Below are 18406 nucleotides of genomic sequence, written 5' to 3'. Positions count from 1 at the left end.
GTCCACCAAAGGCAGGACAAGTAGTAATGGGCTAAATCTGCAGCAAGGGAGATTTAGATTAGATATTAGGAAAGCTTTCTAACTATAAGGGTATGTCTACACTACGGGATTAATCCGAATTTATATAATTCGAATTTGGGAAACAGATTGTATAAAGTCGAATGTATGCGGCCACACTAAGCACATTAATTCAGCGGTGTGCATCCATGTTCCGGGGCTAGCGTCGATTTCTGGAGCGTTGCACTGTGGGTAGCTATCCCATAGTTCCCGCAGTCTCCCCCGCCCATTGGAATTCTGGGTTGAGATCCCAGTGCCTGATGGGACAAAAAACATTGTCGCAGGTGGTTCTGGGTACAGCCTCACCCCTCCCTCCCTCCCTGCATGAAAGCAACGGACGGCAGACAACCATTTCGTGCCTTTTTTCCTGGGTGAACACTGCAGACTCCATACCACAGCAAGCATGGAGCCAGCTCAGCTCAAGACAGCAGTCATGAACATTGAAAACACCCCGCGCGTTCTTGTGGAGTTTATGCTGAGCCAGGACCAGAAAAACGAGGCGAGGAGGCAGCGGCGGCGGCAGCGCAGCGACAAGCGTGATGAGAACATGGACATGGACACGGACACAGAATTCTTCTAACTGCGGGCCCCGGTGCTTTGGAGATCATGTTGTTAATGGGGCAGGTTCTATCCATGGAACGCCAATTCTGGGCAAGGGAAACAAGCACAGACTGGTGGGACCGCATAGTGTTGCAGGTGTGGGATGATTCCCAGTGGCTGCAGAACTTTCGCATGCGTAAGGGCACTGTCATGGAACTTTGTGACTTGCTGTCCCCTGCCCTGAAGCGCCAGAATACCAAGATGAGAGCAGCCCTCACAGTTGAGAAGCGAGTGGCGATAGCCCTGTGGAAGCTTGCAACGCCAGACAGCTACCGGTCACTCAGGAATCAATTTGGAGTGGGCAAATCTACTGTGGGGGCTGCTGTGATGCAAGTAGCCAAAGCAATCACTCAGGTGCTGCTACGAAAGGTAGTGACTCTGGGAAATGTGCAGGCCATAGTGGATGGCTTTGCTGCAATGGGATTCCCTAACTGTGGTGGGGCAATAGATGGAACCCATATCCCTATCTTGTCACCGGAGCACTAGGGTACCACTAGGGTACCCACTACATAAACCGCAAGGGGTACTTTTCAATGGTGCTGCAAGCACTTGTGGATCACAAGGGACGTTTCACCAACATCAACGTGGGCTGGCCGGGAAGGGTTCATGACGCTCGCGTCTTCAGGAACACTACTCTGTTTAAAGGGCTGCAGCAAGGGACTTACTTTCCGGCCCAGAAAATAACCGTCGGGGATGTTGAAATGCCAATAGTTATTCTTGGCGACCCAGCCTACCCCTTAATGCTATGGCTCATGAAGCCATACACAGGCAGCCTGGACAGGAGTCAGGAGCTGTTCAACTACAGGCTGAGCAAGTGCAGAATGGTGGTAGAATGTGCATTTGGCCGTTTAAAAGGTCGCTGGCCATCGTTACTGACTCGCTCAGACCTCAGCCAAATCAATCTCCCCATTGTTATTTCTGCTTGCTGTGTGCTCCACAGTCTCTGTGAAAGTAAGGGCGAGACCTTTATGGCGGGGTGGGAGGCTGAGGCAAATCGCCTGGCTGCTGATTACGTGCAGCCAGACACCAGGGCGATTAGAAGAGCACACCAGGAAGCTCTGTGCATCAGAGAAGCTTTGAAAACTAGTTTCATGACTGGCCAGGCTACAGTGTGAAATATCTGTTTGTTTCTCCTTCATGAAAACCCGCCCCCTTTATTGACTCATTCTCTGTAAGGAACCCACCCTCCCCCTTCCCCCAGCTTGCTTTAAAACCAAATAAAGTCACTATCATTTAAAAATCATTTATTCTTTATTAATACATTATAAAAAGAGAGAGGGAACCTGGGTGGGGTTTGGGAGGAGGATCGGGGGAAGGAAAAGGCCACTAAAAAAAGGTTAAAAAAATGACAGCCTTTTGCTTGGGCTGTCCACTGGGGTGGAATGGGAAGGTGTACGGAGCCTCCCCCCCCGCATTCTTACATGTCTGGGTGAGGAGGCTATGGAACATGGTGAGGGGGGAGGGGGGTTATACAGGGGCTGTAGCGGCACTCTGTTATCCTGCTGCCGTTCCTGAAGCTCCACCAGACGCCGGAGCATGTCTGTTTGCTCACGCAGCAGCCCCAGTGTTGCATCCTGCCTCCTCTGATCTTCCTGCCACCACCTCTCATCTCGAGCGTCTCTCCTCTCCTCACGTTGGTCCCTCCTGTCCTCACGTTCACTGTCTTCTTTCCTATACTTTGAAACCGTGTCCTTCCACTCATTCAGATGAGCTCTGTCACTGCGGGTGGATTCCATGATTTCTGCGAACATCTCGTCTCGCGTCTTCTTTTTCCAACGCCTTATCTGTGATAGCCTTCGGGACAGAGGAGGGAGGCTTGAAGAATTTGCAGCAGCTGAAGGGAGGGAAAAAAGGAGAGAATTTTTTAAAAAGATACATTTTGCAGAACAATGCTTATACTCTTTCACGGTGAACAACACTATTCACATTACATAGCACATGTGATTTCTGTGCAAGGTCGCATTTTGCCTCTTAATATTGAGTGCCCGTGGCTTTGCTGCTAGAGATCACAGACGCAGGTCCGGGCAACAGAATTCGGCTTGCATGCGGCCATGGTAAGCCATTGTCTTTCGGCTTCTGCGCCCTCCTTTCCCATATACCAAGCAAAGCCCGTTGAGTGCTGCGGTTTTCCTGTTAACATTCAGCAGCAGAAAAACTAATCCCCCGCCCCCATCCAATTCTCTGGATGATCGCTTTATCCCTCCCCCCACCGCGTGGCTGGTATCAGGGAAGATCCCTGCAGGAACCAAACACCCCCCACCCTGCCATGAATTCTCTGGGATGATCGCTTTACCCCTCCCCCCACCACGTGGCTGGTATCAGGGAAGATCCCTGCTAGCCAAACACGAAAAGCTCTGGGCCAATTCCCCCCCACACACCCCCTGCACTTGGGTAACTGCAGGGAAGGATTTCTTTTCAGCCACAGGCAAACAGCCCAGTAGGAACGGCCACCTCTGTCCCCTTAATTAAATTCCCGTATTTCAACCAGGTTACCATGAGCGATATCACTCTCCTGAGGATTACACAGTAAGATAAAGAACGGATGTTGCTTGAATGCCAGCAAACACCGGGACCATACGCTGCCAGGCTTTGTCATGCATTGATACCAGATTACTTGCTGCAAGCATGGCGCGGTCAAGTGTCCTACCATGGAGGACGGAATAAGGCTGCATTGCCCAGAAACCTTGTGGCAAGGCTTTTGGAGTATCTCCAGGACAGCTTCATGGAGATGTCCCTGGAGGATTTCCACTCCATCCCCAGACACGTTAACAGACTTTTCCAGTAGCTGTACTGGCTGCGAATGCATCCCAAGGCCTCAGGGCAAAGTAATCATTAAAAACCCTTGCTTTTAAAACAAGTTTTATATTTTAAAAGGTAAACTCACCTGAGGTCCCTTCCATGGGGTCGTGGTCTTGGATACTGGGTTGGGAGGGTACTTCAGTCAGGCTGAGAAAAAGATCCTGGCTGTTGGGGAGAACGGAGTGCTCGGTGCTCTCTGCAAGCTCGTCCTCCTCCTCCTCCTCTTCCCCATCCGCAGAATCCTCAGGTGTAGCTGATGAGATGATCCCCCCCTCGGAATCCACGGTCAGAGGTGGGGTAGTGGTGGCGGCCCCCCCTAGAACTGCATTCAGCTCGTCGTAGAAGCGGCATGTCCGCGGCTCTGACCCGGAGCGACCGTTTGCCTCCTTTGTTTTTTGATAGGCTTGTCTGAGCTCCTTGACTTTCATGCGGCACTGATCTGAGTCCCTACTGTGGCCTCTCTCCATCATGCCCTTGGAGATTTTTTCAAAAGTTTTTGCATTTCGTCTTTTTGAACGAAGTTCTGCTAGCACCGAATCCTCTCCCCATATAGCGATCAGATCCAGTACCTCACGTACGGTCCATGCTGGTGCTCTTTTTCGATTATCGGCCTGCATGGTTACTTGTGCTGATGAGCTATCTGTGGTCACCTGTGCTCTCCATACTGGGCAAACAGGAAATGAAATTCAAATGTTCGCGGGGCTTTTCCTGTCTACCTGGCCAGTGCATCCGAGTTCAGATTGCTGTCCAGAGCGGTCACAATGGTGCACTGTGGGATAGCTCCCGGAGGCCAATACCATCGAATTGCGGCCACACTAACTCTAATTTGAAATGATAAAATCGATTTTGGCGCTACTCCGCTCGTCGGGGTGGAGTACAGAAATCGATTTAAAGAGCCCTTTATTTCGAATTAAATGGCTTCGTTGTGCGGACGGGTGCAGGGTTAATTCGATTTAAATTCGTAAAACTACAATACCCACCTGGGGAAGTGAGGAAACAGATTGAAAGAGCAAGACGGGTACCCAGAAATCACCTACTACAGGACAGGCCCAACAAGGACAATAACAGAACACCACTGGCCATCACATACAGCCCCCAGCTAAAACCTCGCCAGCGCATTATCCACGATCTACAACCTATCCTGGAAAATGATCCCTCACTCTCACAGACCTTCGGAGGCAGGCAGTCCTCACTTACAGACCACCCCCCAACAGGGCCGGCTTTAGGAAGGGCGGGGCCCAATTCGAACATTTTTGGCGGTGCCCCGGCAGGGATGACTAACAAAAAAAATAATGTAAAAAAAAGCCTTTCATTTCTTCCATGTATTATTTACTTTCCATAACTATATAAATAATAAAATTATATATTATGTACATTGCATCATATATGCTGTTGATCGGTTATTAATGAGCTCCGTTTCACATGTGTGGGTCCCCGCCACTCCCTGGGGGTGTGCTAGGGTGACCAGATGTCCTGATTTTATAGGGACAGTCCCGATTTTTGGGTCTTTTTCTTATAGGATCCTATTATCCCCCTGTCCCGATTTTTCACACTTGCTGTCTGGTCACCCTAGTGGTGTGCACATGTGTGGGTCCCAGCTGCTCCCTGCCCCCCTCATTGAAGCAGGTGTGCAGGGTTACTGCCCTGGGAACTGCAGGGCACCAGTGGACATGGGGCTGGCTGGAGGCAGGGCAGGGGCTCACTGGAGGTAGGGTCTGGCTGCAGGCAGGGCAAGGGGTGCGGGGCTGGCTGGAGACAGGGGTGTGTGGGGCTGGCTGGCTTTGGGCAGGGCCGCAGGGGGGGCGGCAGGGGTTGCCTGGAGACAGGGCAGGGGGTGCGGCAGAGGCTGGCTGTGGGCAGGGGGTGCAGGGCTGGCTGCAGGCAGGGCAGGGGGGCGGGGCTGGTGCGGGCAGAACAGGGGGGGCAGGGCTGGAGGTAAGACAGGGGTGCAGCAGGGGCTGGCTGCAGACACGGGGTGCAGGGCTGGCTGGAGACGGGGCTGGCTGCGGGCAGGGCAGGGGGTGCGGGGATGGTGCGGGGACGGGGTGCAGCAGAGGCAGCTGGAGCCCCGGCACTTTAAATAGCCCCCGAGTCCCCCGCTATCCCAGGGCTCTGGGGGCTATTTAAAGGGCCCAGGGCTACCCTGCTTCTACTGCCCCGGCCCTTTAAATAGCCGCGGGAGCCCTGGGGAAGCAGCGGGGCTCCAGTGGCTATTTAAAGGGCCGGGGCGGTAGAGGCAGCGGGAGCCCTGGACTTTTTAAATAGCCCCCAGAGCCCCGCAGCCCTACCCCAGGAGACCCTGGGATCTTGGGAGCCAGGGCTTCTCTCAGCAGCCTGGAAGCCCAGACCCCCCATCAGCCTGTCAAGCAGGTGGGCAGGCGGGCGAGCTGGCAGGGAGCCAAGCAGCTTTCCGTGCGAAACCTGCCTGCTTTCTGTCTGAAGGTTTGTCCAAATCGACATGTTCCCACGAAACGTTTGGATTTTGACAAGCTGGCAATTTCTGATGGAAAAACAGTTCCACTGGCAAATTCTGACCAGCGCCTCTCCTGACCGCATAGCTCCCTGCATCTTTGCTGAGCATGGAATCCGAATGGACTTGACACAGGTGGTTGTGCCCTGGGATGCCATCTCAGCCCAGCTCCCCCAGTGCTCCGGCGCTCACATTCTCCTAGTGGTGACGTCTGACCCTGGGGAGATGAAAGGCCTCTGCAGGTTGTTTCCTGCAGTGTGAGCTTTGGCTGCAGGCTTCTGTCCCCAGCCATGGCATGAAGGAATCTGTCTAGCTAGGCTGGGCGTCCTCCCTCATCTGTGGTCAGAGGTCACACGGGCCCTTCCAGTGACAAGGTGGCAGCATCTGGCCCTGGGAAAACAGACATCTGCTGTGTGCTCACCCCAGAGATTTCTTTCTTTCTGCAAACTGAAGAGGCCTCTCTCCTGTAGCCTCAGCAGAGGCTGCGAGGAGGCCAGCAGGCCCTGTGCCCCCCCGCAGACTGGGGGAGGCCCTGACCAGTAGCTCTAAAGGCCAGAAGACCCCACAGGACAGGTGCGGAATGGGACTGTGACGTTACGTTGCTGTTCCATGGTTCCTTTCTCCTCAGCTGAAGAAGAAACTGAGCCCTGAAGCAAGGCAGCAGACTGGCTTGTCCGTGCGGCTGACCCAGTATTCACCAGAGGCGGGAGAAGGAACAGTGAGGCTGGTGGGTTCCTTCTTCTAAAAAGAAAACAAATCAGAGCATGTTTTTACATCCGGCTTTTGACTCCCCGGCCAACGGGTGTGAGCATCCCAGGTAGAAAAGTCAGCCTGTAATGCCCGGCTCCTGCTGGCTGCTCCGATGGAGACTCCACTTCCCCTCTCCTCCCCGTAAGGCAGGGGAACTGCCAGCCACTGCCTGTTACTGTCTGCACCCAGCAGCAACACTCCTCTGCCTCCCGCCGCCCTCTCCTCTGCTGAGGTCCCCCGTGCCCTGCCCTGGCACCCTCTCTGCTATGGGGTCAGACACGCGGGGAGAGCAGGGCAGGTCTGTGCCCTCAGCCCCGGGGCTCTCGCACAGAGCTCTGCCCGCAGGCCCAGCCCTGAACATCACGGCGTCAGAGGCGCTTCTCCCACTATCACGGCAGCTCCTCCTGTTGGTGCCCAAAGCCCGGGACTCGCACTCAGCCCCTGAAAGCAGGGCCAGCTCCAGGCACCAGCCGACCAAGCACGTGCTTGGGGCGGCACCTGGTAAGGGGCGGCCAATCTTGGGGTGGTGGGGATTTTTTTTGCGGGGGGAGTTTGGTCGCTGGGGGTGGGGTGGGTTGTTTTTGTTTCGTCGGCTGGGCGTGTAGGGGACACTGGGGGGTGGGATTCGGCAGCAGTGCTCCGGGGGGGGGTGTGGCGGTACGGCGGGGCGCTCGACGGGGGCGGGGGCGCTGTTTGGCAGCGCGGCTCAGCGGTGGGGTGTTTGGCGGCGCGGCCCTCGGTGGGAGATATGTGTGGCGGTGGGAGGGTTCAGCAGCACGGCGCGGCGCTCCGCCGGGGGGGGTGTTCGGTGGCGCTCGGTGGGGGGGTTCGACGGCACGGCATTTGGCGGCGCTCTGCGGGGGGGCGGGTTCGGCTACGCGGCGCTCCACGGGGCGCTGGCGGGGTTGGTGGCGCTCCGCGGGGGTTGAGTGTTTGGCGGCGCTCTGCGGGAGGGGGGTGTTTGGATGCGTGGCGCTCCTCGGGGGGCTGAGGGGTTCAGCGGTGTGGCACTCCGCGGGGGTGGGGTGCGTTCGGCAACGCTCTGCGGGTGGGGGGGGTGTTCGGCGGCGCTCCGCGGGAGGGGGTTGTGTTCGGCGGCGCTTCGCGGGGGGGCGGGGTATTCAGCTACACAGCGCTCCGCGGAGGTGGGGTGGCATCGCGGTGCTGAGGGCGTGTGTTATGGCGGCGCTATGGAGGGCGGCACTCTTTTTTTTGCTTGGGGCGGCAAAAAAATTAGAGCCAGCCCTGCCTGAGAGTTGGGAACGTTGCAGCACAGCCCAGCCCCGGATGCTGGGAGAGGAAGGCCACCCCACCTCCCTGGCTGGGAGAGCTGCCATGATCCCCCCATCTGCCAGCCCCAGCACTGTCCTCTGCGCACAAACCCTAGCCTCTCCTCTGCCCCTCACATCTCCCTGAGCCTCCCTCCTGCCTCCCTTAGCCTCCTTCCTGTCCCCATCCCCCTGTACCCCCCTCAGCCTCTCTCGGCTCCCCACACCCCGGCCCCCTTAACCTTCTCCCACATTCTTCTGCCCCCTGCCCCCACATGCCCCTGCACCTCCCTCAGCCGCTCTTATATCCCATATGATCACCTCCAACCCCCTCAGCCTCCCCTCTGCCCCATCCCCATGCCCCCCTCAGCCTTCCCCCTGCCCCCCACACTCCCTGGCCCTCTCAGCCTTCTCCCTGCCCCCCACACCCACTACCCCTGTCAGCGTTCCCCCTGCACACTCTGTCTCCCTTATGCCCATATCCCTCTGTCCCCCTCAGCCTGCCCCCATCCCTGCCCCCACATCCCCCTGCAACCCGCTCAGCCTTCCCCCCACATCCCCTCACAGTCCCCATGCGCTGTCCAGGCCCTGAACCATGGCCTCAGCCAGTCTGCCTGTGGGCTCGGCTTCAGCCTCCTGGAGCCCAGCGGGAGGTGGCAGCCAGCATCAGGAGGGCAGCCTGCCAGCCACATGCAGACAGAGCGTGGGGACGGGGCGGCCCTCGCGCAGGCCTCAGCCCCGCTGGCAGCAGTGGGAGATGGCACCATTTTGATGAAGGGACAATTGGCGCCTTTGGCCACGTTTCCATGGGACAGGTGAGAAGCTCCCACAATCCCGAGTCACAATCAGAGCGTGAGGGTGGCCGCGCTGCTGCCCCTGTTGTGCATGGGGTCGGCCCAGCACGTCCAGCTGATGGGGGTGATCCTGTCACGGAGTGTGGGGGGACTCAGGGTCCTGCACCCCCGGCTTCCTGCGATTCACCATGACTCTCAGCCAGCCAGTAAAGCAGAAGGTTTATTTAGACGACAGGGACACAGTTCAAGACAGGTCCCGCAGGCACAGAAAACAGGACCCCCTCAGTTAGGTCCATCTTGGGGTCCTCGGGCACCCCAGCCCCCTTGGGAGGTCAGAGCCCTGTCTGCCTCCCAGCCATTCCACCAGCCAGCTCCTGCAACTCTCCCTTCAGAGACCCCTCCCACAGCCTTTGTTCAGTTTCCCGGGCAAAGGTGTCACCTGGCCTCTAACCCCTTCCTGGGTTCTCATGTTACATGCTCAGGTATTCTCCGGTCAGTCTCCCATCCCCCAATGCAGACTATCCTAGCCACACTCCCCTGTCAGCATTCAAAGACCACAGTAAGAACAGTCCCAGTTCGTCACAGATGCGTAGCCAGAATCAGCCAGAATCCACTGGAAGCTGCTTTACCAGTTTGTTGGGGCAGCCAGACTTATGGGGCCGGCTGCAGCTGGTATTCGGGGTGTGCGGGCAGGGGGGAGGAGATAGCATGAATTGCATGTGGGAGATTCATTCGTTGTTTGTGTGACAGCACAAACTCCCCCTCATCCCAAAACCTGGTCCCCAAATGAGCAGACTGGAGCACATCACACTAAGCAAACTGGTGCCACGTGCAACAAAATAAACAGGTCCCATCTCGTGTCCTTTGTTGCACATTTCGATGGCGTGTGCCAGGTGCTGGCAAGTTGCAGGGTCGAGAAGCGTGCATGCGGGTGAACTGCCTGGATGCTCTTTTCCAGAACTATACGGACGTGGAGCTGTTCCCTCTAATGCACCAGTTCCTGCCCCCTGTATCCCAGCCAGAGAGCTGGGACACAGAGAGCAGCTGCCTTGACAGTCGCTGAATGAATCCAGTTTGATCCTCTTCCCTGTGGGACAGATGCAGCAGCAGCGCAGTCTCGCTCCAGCCCATCCCACTCAGGTATCTCCTCACCCGGCCGTGACCTGTCGGGACAATGGCGGGAGCGGGGGTTCAGTCTCTGTAACCCCAGGTGCTAAGCAGGGGTTAGTGATACCAAATGGAACTGAAAGTCCGAGGGGGTTGAGGAGAGGGGTTCCCACCGGGTGTGTGGGTTTAGTGAAAGGCGCCTACAAAACGTTGGGTCTGCCCAGTGCTTAAAAGCAGAGCTGACTGGACTCTGCTGGAAGTCCTGGTTTCTTCTCAGTGATCCCTAAACACTGTGAAGCCGGTTTGCCTGGGCACCATAGAGCCGGTGCTGTGGTGAAAGACAGTACAGGGGGGAGCAGCAGCGAGGTTCCCCCTAGCCAGGGAAGTCACTAAGAGCTGGACTCACTCTGGGCTGGAGGCCCCTCACAGCATGGCATCGCAGCTCCAGGCAGAGATGGCAGCATGGAGCAGGAGCGGTGCAGAGCAGAGGCAGAGGCATCCCTGGCCCACCCCTTCTCTCCCTGGGGCTGGAGGCGAACCCCCCGCCCCCCGAACCTCCCCTGAACTTTCAAACTCTGCTGAGCTGCGCCCGTAAACTGGGTAAGGGGACAGCAGAGGGAAAATGGGAGGGGTGTGCCAAAGGGACATTCGTCCATTGGACTCTCTCATCCCAAGCGGGGAAACTGAGGCAAGGGGCTGCTGCCCAATAGATTGTAGGGTGGGCATTTCACTCACAGTTCACATACTGCTGAGTCACTCTTGTGATGGTTTCCCCAGTTCATGCTGCGTTTCTTTCTCCTCTAAATAAAAGTTCTCCTGTGTTAGACTCAGACTCAGTGCTCCTGACGGGGGAACAGCTGCCTGTTAGGGGCGTGCTGGTCAGTTTCCCAGATTTCTGGGAGGGGCGCTCCAGCTGGTTCTGCTTTGCAATGCTAAAAGGAACCCCGAGATCCTGATTCTCGTCCTTGTCACTGCCAATACCACCTGGCACAAGCGTTACACCCCCATCGCGTTCTGCACAACCCCCGTTCCTGCCATCTCCTCTGGCTTGATCCTCTCCATTTAGTGTGTCCTTCGTCTGGAAGGCCGATGATACGGTAATGCCGCAGAGTCCCACTGAGAAATTAAATCCCTGGCTCACATCTGCCCGGCTTCAGAAACGTTGGCGTTCTCGGCGAGGAAGGAGGGAGCCCAAGAAATCTGGTATCTGCGCTAAATAAAGGATGGGCAGACGTTCCGGTGCGGGCTCCCTCCCTGCCCACACACCAGGCTTGAGGCCAGCAGTTGAGAAAGCAAAATAAACTGGGTGTGGAGTGGCGCTTTCCCCATAAAGGCATGGAGCCCCGGCTCCGGTTTCTGATGTGGAAGTGGGGGACGCTTCAGGTTGCTAACTCGCCCGCTCAGCTGCAGCGTCGGGATAGGTGAGTTTTATTGAAATGCCCAGTATTTCACACAGCCTAGAGATGTAGGGCCAGAGCCTGGTGGTGGGCACCAAAGCCCCAGGTGGTGTAGGCATGTGGGGGAGGTGCAGTGGCAGGGCATGCTACGTGGCCCCTGTGGGACACCATGTGCCCTGAGTGCCCGGGCACAGGAAGGAACGTGCCCAGACAGACGCAGTAACTACCACATAGAGAGGGGCAGCCTGCACTCCTCTCAGTGCCGCCCCTCAGCCCGGGCAGGTGCACAAGGGGGAGGGGAGCCCTGGTGCATCCTCTGCTTTCCCAACCCTGCCTGGCTGAGGCACAAGGGATGGGGGCGCAGTGAGGTACATGCTGCTTTTCCTTTGAAACAGAGCAGCATTTCCCCCAGCAAGTGCATGCTGCAGCATGAGCCTGGCTAGCTAGGAGTCTGGCAGTGCCTCCTGGTGAGTAAAGAGTGCCCCCGGGGCCATGGGGTACCAGGAGCCTAGCGGGGATCCCCTGCCCAGTGCTCTGCTGGACCCTAGGCAGGAATCCTTCCGCCCTGCCCCAGGTACCTTTGGGCATTGGGGCCAAAGTACTTTAGAACACAAAGGAACTAGCATAAACCATGTTTTAAAAATGGGGAAACTGAGGTTTGGTGCAGTGTAATGAGTTTTCCAAGGTCACAGGTCGAACTCAGGCCCTCTGTGTCTTAGACTATTAGAGTGTGTGAACGGCTGCTAGCTGGCAGCGTCCCCGCTCCTCTGGGGCGTCAGGAGAAGGGGAGGCGTGTTTTCAAGGATGAGTGACTCCAGATTGGTATTTCACTTCAGTTCCAAACATTGTAGTTCTGGCTTGTCAGACTCACTGAAATCCTTCTCCTTTAAAGCTTTAACCCTTTGCCTGCCATGGGGTTACGCCTCTCTCCTCTCTCTCACAAGGATACCAGAGATTGCTGGCAGCGTGTCACAGTTACTTGGGCTGTGACATTGTCTGAAGAATTTGGGGTCCAGGCAGCTCCAAAAAGAAGGTGTTTTCAATTAAATCTGTCTGGGGATCATGTCTGGGCAAAGTGTTTCCATTGCAACAGTGTGTTTCGGTGTGTCGTTTACACGGTGTTCTCTCTCTCTCTCTCTAATTCATTTGCACGTTTGTATCACGGTCACTTTTGGGGTTAGTTGTGGACTTTCTAACTTTGCAACACCACATGAATACAATGATGGCTGAGAGAAAGCACGGTGCCGGACTCCAGTGCGGCTTTAGCCTGTTCTGGTTTGACACACACACAAACACACACACACCCTGCCCGCCCCACCCCGCCCCACCCCACAAAAAGCTGCCATTTTGCAACTGTCACGGGCCGGCAGCAGCTATAATCAAACTTGGGACCTCTGGAGCTTCACATGTGAGCCTCTGCTGTAGGGTTCTCAACCTATTTACCATTGGGGGCTGCATATGCCGTGCTCTGCGTTATGTGGGCTGTAGCTACACAAGATGTAATACCAGGGCCGGAATAGATATACCTGGGGGGGGGGGGGGGGGGAATGAGCCGGTTTCTGTCCAAGAGTCTGGATTGCTCTGGGCTGCTGATCCCAGCAAGGTCATTGTGAATCCCTGTGCTGAGTGCTGAAGGTGGCCTGGGAAAAGCATGTGTGGGGACGGGGAGGGGTGTCTATGTTAATCCCGGCTGAAATAAATGGCCATGCCCTTGCTAGGGCAGCGCTTACAGTGCACCCCTCAGGGATCCGGCTCCATTTTGAACTCTTTTTGGCCAGGACTGTGGCCCCTGGCGACTCTGCCCGCTTTAAGCCTGGCCTGAGCTGGGCCCACAGAACAGCTGCAGTGTCAGCAGCGTGTCCCCCTCTGGGCTGCTGGGCTGCAGTGCAGGGGGCAGCATGCCTGGCGTGGGGCACACAGCAGCTCTGTGCCCTGGGCCCCTCTCACCTGGCACTAATCTGAGGGGGGCAGAGCCCTGCCGGAGGCTGCCCAGCTGCTGTCTCTGTATGGGTGAGCGGGCACTGCCCTTCGGCTGGTGGTAGTGACTGTGGACGGGGGGAGCTGGGACAGAGGGGGTTGCTCCGAGCAGCACTCCCCTTGCAGCGGTGCAGCGCGGGGAGAGAAGAGGCAGCTCCTTCCCCACCACAGGGAGCGCTCCAGCCGGCCCTGACCCGCCCGGGACCCGGGAGCCAGGCAATCGGAGCCGCAATCTTTGAATGGTTTTTACCATGCAGCTGGGTTCCAGCTGTGTGCTAATCGGGCCGGCTGCAGAGATGGAGACAGTGGCCGGGCCGGGGGAGAGGTGAATGGTGGGCTTCACCCCGTCTCCAGAGACTTGGGCCCACCCCCCCCATGCTGAGCCCCTTTGAACATCCAGCCATGTCCTGCGGTGCCTACCTGGGAGCTGAGCTCTTCTGAAAATCTAGCCCAGTAGTTGAGCCCTCTGAAAACTCTGGCCTTAGCGTCTAAGGGTAACATTTTCAAGAGTGGTTAAGTCACTTAAGTGCCTAAATCCCAGTGACTTCTAGTGGGATTTAGGCACTTGTGAAACTCTCTCCTGGTCTCATGTCCAGCGGTTTCTGTCCCCTGCAGGGTTCCAGTCCAGCTCTCTCCTGCTTCTGTCTGCGCTGTCCATGATGGCGCTCCTTTGCGTAGCCCCCGTGCAGGGCAACGGGGCCCTGGCCCACAAGAAGGTCGAGAGGGGTGAGTAGAGAACCCGTCAGAGAGCTTCTATCATCTGGCCATATCCGAGATCAGGGCATCGTGGGCCTGATTCTGCTCCTCTCCCCCATGCCGGGGTCACCCCTAGATCCACTTATCCACTGAATGCACCTTCCCGCGCCCCCGCCAGCGTTGGGCCCAAAGAAACGCTGAGTTCTCCAAAGGGATCGCAAGGCCGGCCTGCGCTAGTGAGCCCACTACTCCCATTCGCAGGCCTCCAGCGCCTGGGAATGGGCCAGCCGGGGTGGGGGAGGTGCTGCTCGACTGCCTGTTTGCTTTACACAGCTTCGTTATCCCTTTCTCCGGTAACGGCTGCCAAGCCGCCGGCAGTGACTGAAGAGCGCTGGTGCCAACCGCAGGGCAGCGTGTGAGAACCAGGCACCCCCCCAAAATTGGCTGGGAGTTCTACCCTTCCATCTCACCAACTCCTATACTAGGGCTAGCCCCGGCTAACAGCTGGGGATCTCTCGCTCAGGCCTAGAAGCCTTGCCCCCAGAGTCCAGGCAGCAGGGAGAGCCAGTTCCTCCTTGTCAGCGGTTTTCATTCCCTTCTCCCCACACCTCCAGCGGCTCTGGGAGCTGCTCAGGGGCTTGCCCAGGCAGGCCAGGGGCCGAGCCAGCTCCAGAGGTGGCCCTGAGCCCCTGCCCCCGCAGTGCTCAGCAGCTCCTCCCCCTCGGCTCAGCTATGGGGGAGGGGCACACAGGGGGATTGTCTGGGGGGTAGGGGAGCTGGGGGGCTCAGGTTCGAGGGAGGATCCTGGGGAGGGGAGGGGCAGTACAACCACAGTGCTCTCATTCTACCAGGATAGTTTGGGACAATTTCCGCCCCAAAGACAAGCCCCTCGATAGGATGTCTGGAATTTTCAAAGGCACCACAGGGAGTTGGGTGTCTAAATCCCACTGAATTCCAATCACAGTCGGGTGTCAAACTCCCTTAGGCTCTTTGAAAACTCCCATTTAAATTGTCACTGATGGGTTTCATAATTGACATTCGCTGAGATGGATCTGGCAGCGTCTCCCCCACCCTCGCCAAATGATTTCTTCAGCAGTACGGACTCAGGAAGGATACAGAGCCTTGGTTTATACTTGATTCATCTCTTCAAGGTTTCTTCAAAACCAGCAGAGCAAGAAACTATTCTTATTTTATTTTATTGGTAAAATGAAAGTGTAAGATCTGGAGCCGGATTCTGTGGCCAGGAATGGCCGGGGCGGATTCTGTGGCTGTAATATTGTGAAATACACAGGACCTGCCTCTAAAACCCAGCCTCCAGTTACCCTAGGCTGATTTGATCGAGCTAGCTAGCGCTCACTCCCCCACCCCCACCTGCCCCCTTAACCTGATGTTCGTGGCATTTCAGGGTTCCCCAAAGACTGCAGCAACATTCCCAGGGACAGTCCCAGCGGGGTCCATGTCATCCAGCCGGCAGGCTCTCCCCCTCGAGTGGTGTGGTGTGACATGGACACCGAAGGCAAAGGCTGGACCGTTGTCCAGAGAAATTCTTACAACACAGAGATCACCTGGAGTCCTGGAGCACCTACAAGTACGGCTTTGGGAACGTGCAGCAGGATTACTGGCTGGGCAACGAGTACCTGTCCCTGCTCATGCGGCAGAACACCTACAAGGTCCGCTTTGTGGTGGAGGACAAATCCAACAACACCCGCTACGCAGAGTACGACATCTTCAGTGTCAAGGATGAGCCGAGCGGGTACCCGCTGAGGCTGGGCAGGTACTCTGGGGACGGCGAGGACTATCTCACCACCTACCACTCCGGCCTGGGGGGCATACACGACAACATGAAGTTCAGCACGACTGACAAGGATCAGGACCAGGCCAGTGGGAATTGCGCAAGTAGCTATGGAGGCTGGTGGTACGACAAGTGTCAGAACGTCCTGCTCAATGGGAAAGGCTACATCTACTGGGCAGGGTTCTGTAAGAGTGGGGAGTGCAAGTCTTCCCTCACCCTGGTTAAGCCAACAGACGTGTGCTGGGTCCGGCAGGAGGAGCCCATCCTCCTTGGGAGCCGGCGCCGCTGAGAAGGGGAGACAATATTAGATCAGACACGGCGCGCCATCCCCCACCTAATCAGTGCAGTCCCTGCAATGCCTCCACTCTGCTCACCCCCTTCCCTGTTGGCTTCTGCACGGTAAATCCCCTGGAATAAATGCTGAGAGCCGACCCCGCTGGTGCGTTCGAATGACACGAAGAGTGTGATTGGTGTGTATAACTGGACCCCCGCTTCCACTCTGCCTCGCTGGAAGCCATGTCACTCACTACGACTTTAGACCCACATTAACCTCTGCTTCTCCCAGCCCTGCCACTGCCCCTTGGCATTAGTGATCAATGAATCATGACACTGGATTTCTAGCAACTGTCATTGAGCATTTAAATGGGGGATGACTCAAAGCCAGGACTTTACATCTGAATCCTGCATGTATTAGCAGTGGTGAGTTTGGGTTCAAAAACCTGCCCTCTGTGTTTTTAATAAATATGGTTATTACATGAGAAAACATTGCAACAGTGATTAGTTGCTGATAAACCACTGAGATTAGATAGACGTGCAACGAAACCACACAATAAAGATATTGGTGTCCCTCTTCAACCCAAGGGGCTAGTCAAAGTTTGGGGCCCTGGGGATGTTCCAGTGGGGAGCAGAAATTGGCAGGGGAGTCTGGTAATTTTTTGATGTCTTGTTTATTGACAAGGAACATACAGAGTCCTGCTTCTCCAAACACAGCAGGAACCAACAGCAGGGATTAGCCTCCCCGCTCTCAGCTCCAAGCCTCTTTAGCCAGCACCTGGCCCAAAAGCTCTCTATGCTCCTCCCAAGATCACACCATGCTCACAGGCTCTGCTCGGCTTTCCTGCTCTGCCTCCGTATCCTGGCTGCACTGCCCGGCTTGTCTCTGTCACACACGCACCAGCTCAGATACTCGGTGGCATCCTCTGCCCACCTGGGGCTAATTTCTGGGCACACGCCATCATGGCTTGTTCTACACGAGGCCCCCTTACCTGTTGCTTCCAGCTGTCTTAAATGAAGAGTGCATCCTCACAGCTGTGTCAATGAGATTTTAACTCCACCCATAACATGGTATAATCCAGCTCCTAGCAGTGTATTTATCTGTCAGGCTGACGTCCTCTGAGCATCTCTGAGCATTTCCTGCCTGTTTGGCTTCAGTCTTCACTTCAATCAAAGTTCATTGTGACCAGATGCTGAACACCATTAATGCTAACAGCCAGGGGCAGGAGCACCCCCCTCCCCCCCCCCCCCCCCCGAACAGGGAAAGAACAGGCTAAAGAACAAGTCAGCTGGGCTTGATGAAGTTCACCCTCGGGCAGGGCTCCCAAATCGTGGGCTGTAGCCCAAAGATGGGCCATGACGTAGTCCTGGCTGGTCCACTGGCAGGGGTGAAGATGGGGGGAATGTGAAGGGGCATTGCCCCCCCCCACAAACTGCATCTTTCCAGTCCCCTTCTGACCATGGCCCTTCAGTGCATCCCCAGGACACAAGGCCCTGTCTAATTGGCCTTCCTGACAGAGCCTGCGTGGAGAGCGTGCGTAGGGGGGAGTTTGGGGGGCAGGTTTGGAAAGAGGGATGTTTTCAGGGGGAGGGAAGCTGGGAGCCGCTGAGGTGCAGCTGGAAGGTTTCCTCCTCCCTCCTCAGCATCTGGGGTGCAGACAGGGGGGAGGGGGTTGCTATTTTGCAGTTGGGAGTATCAGGGACCCCGCCCCCCCGTGCACTAAGCTGTCCCCTCCATCTCGGTTGCTGGTGGTGAGGTGGGGGTGTGCTGTTTTGCAGTGGGGGAGCGGGGGATCCCCCTGCCCAGGTCACTGACCTCTCCCCTTCCTGCCTCCCATCTCCGCTGTCTGTGCTGGCACCTCCCACTCTGCCCATTGCAGGCTGCACTTGGTGCCCTCCCCAGCCAGCCATCCCTCGCCAGGCTGGAGCATGACGCTGCAAGCGGGGACATCCTCAGCCTGTCCCGGGCAACCAGCTCGCTTAGCCGTTTTGCTGACTGGGGGCTCCCTGCCAAACCCAGGGTTCCCCTGCACTATTCCCCCCAACTTGGGGTCCCACCCACACCCCAACTCCCCCCTGAACATGGCTACCCCTCCCCTTCCAAAACAACCTGAACTCTTCATATGCCACAGCCCACCCCCGCCCCTCCCCATAAGCCACCTGGCAGCAGTGCCCTCCATCGGACCAAACTGCTCTCCGTGTCGCCCTCCCACCCCCACCCCCCAGGGCCAGGCTGGCGCTCTCTGGGGCTGGACCCCGTCTGTGACTGGGGTTTCAGCACTCCTGCTTCACAGATGTATACAGAGCACTGTATAACCAGAGTTGTCATAACTATAAAGGGAAGGGTAACAGCTCTCCTGTGTACAGTACTATAAAATCCCTCCTGGCCATAGACTCCAAAATCCTTTTACCTGTAAAGCTCGGAT

General features: G+C 56.7%; 1 protein-coding gene across 1 annotated transcript; it reads left to right on the top strand.

Annotated features, from left to right (window-relative positions):
- The first annotated feature begins 11113 nt into the window (after positions 1–11113).
- LOC135973803 (fibrinogen-like protein 1-like protein) lies at positions 11114–17250 on the top strand. Its single transcript, XM_065558731.1, has 3 exons — positions 11114–11266; positions 13835–13945; positions 15321–17250. Exon 3 carries the CDS (start codon positions 15565–15567, stop codon positions 15994–15996), a length of 432 nt encoding a protein of 143 aa, XP_065414803.1. The 5' UTR covers positions 11114–11266; positions 13835–13945; positions 15321–15564; the 3' UTR covers positions 15997–17250.
- Positions 17251–18406: the final 1156 nt, after the last annotated feature.

Source organism: Chrysemys picta, chromosome 10 (assembly GCF_011386835.1).
Source record: "Chrysemys picta bellii isolate R12L10 chromosome 10, ASM1138683v2, whole genome shotgun sequence".
In the NCBI taxonomy this organism is placed as follows: domain Eukaryota; kingdom Metazoa; phylum Chordata; order Testudines; family Emydidae; genus Chrysemys; species Chrysemys picta.
Note: the sequence above shows the minus strand (reverse complement) of the source record. Positions and strands in the feature narration are given on the sequence as shown.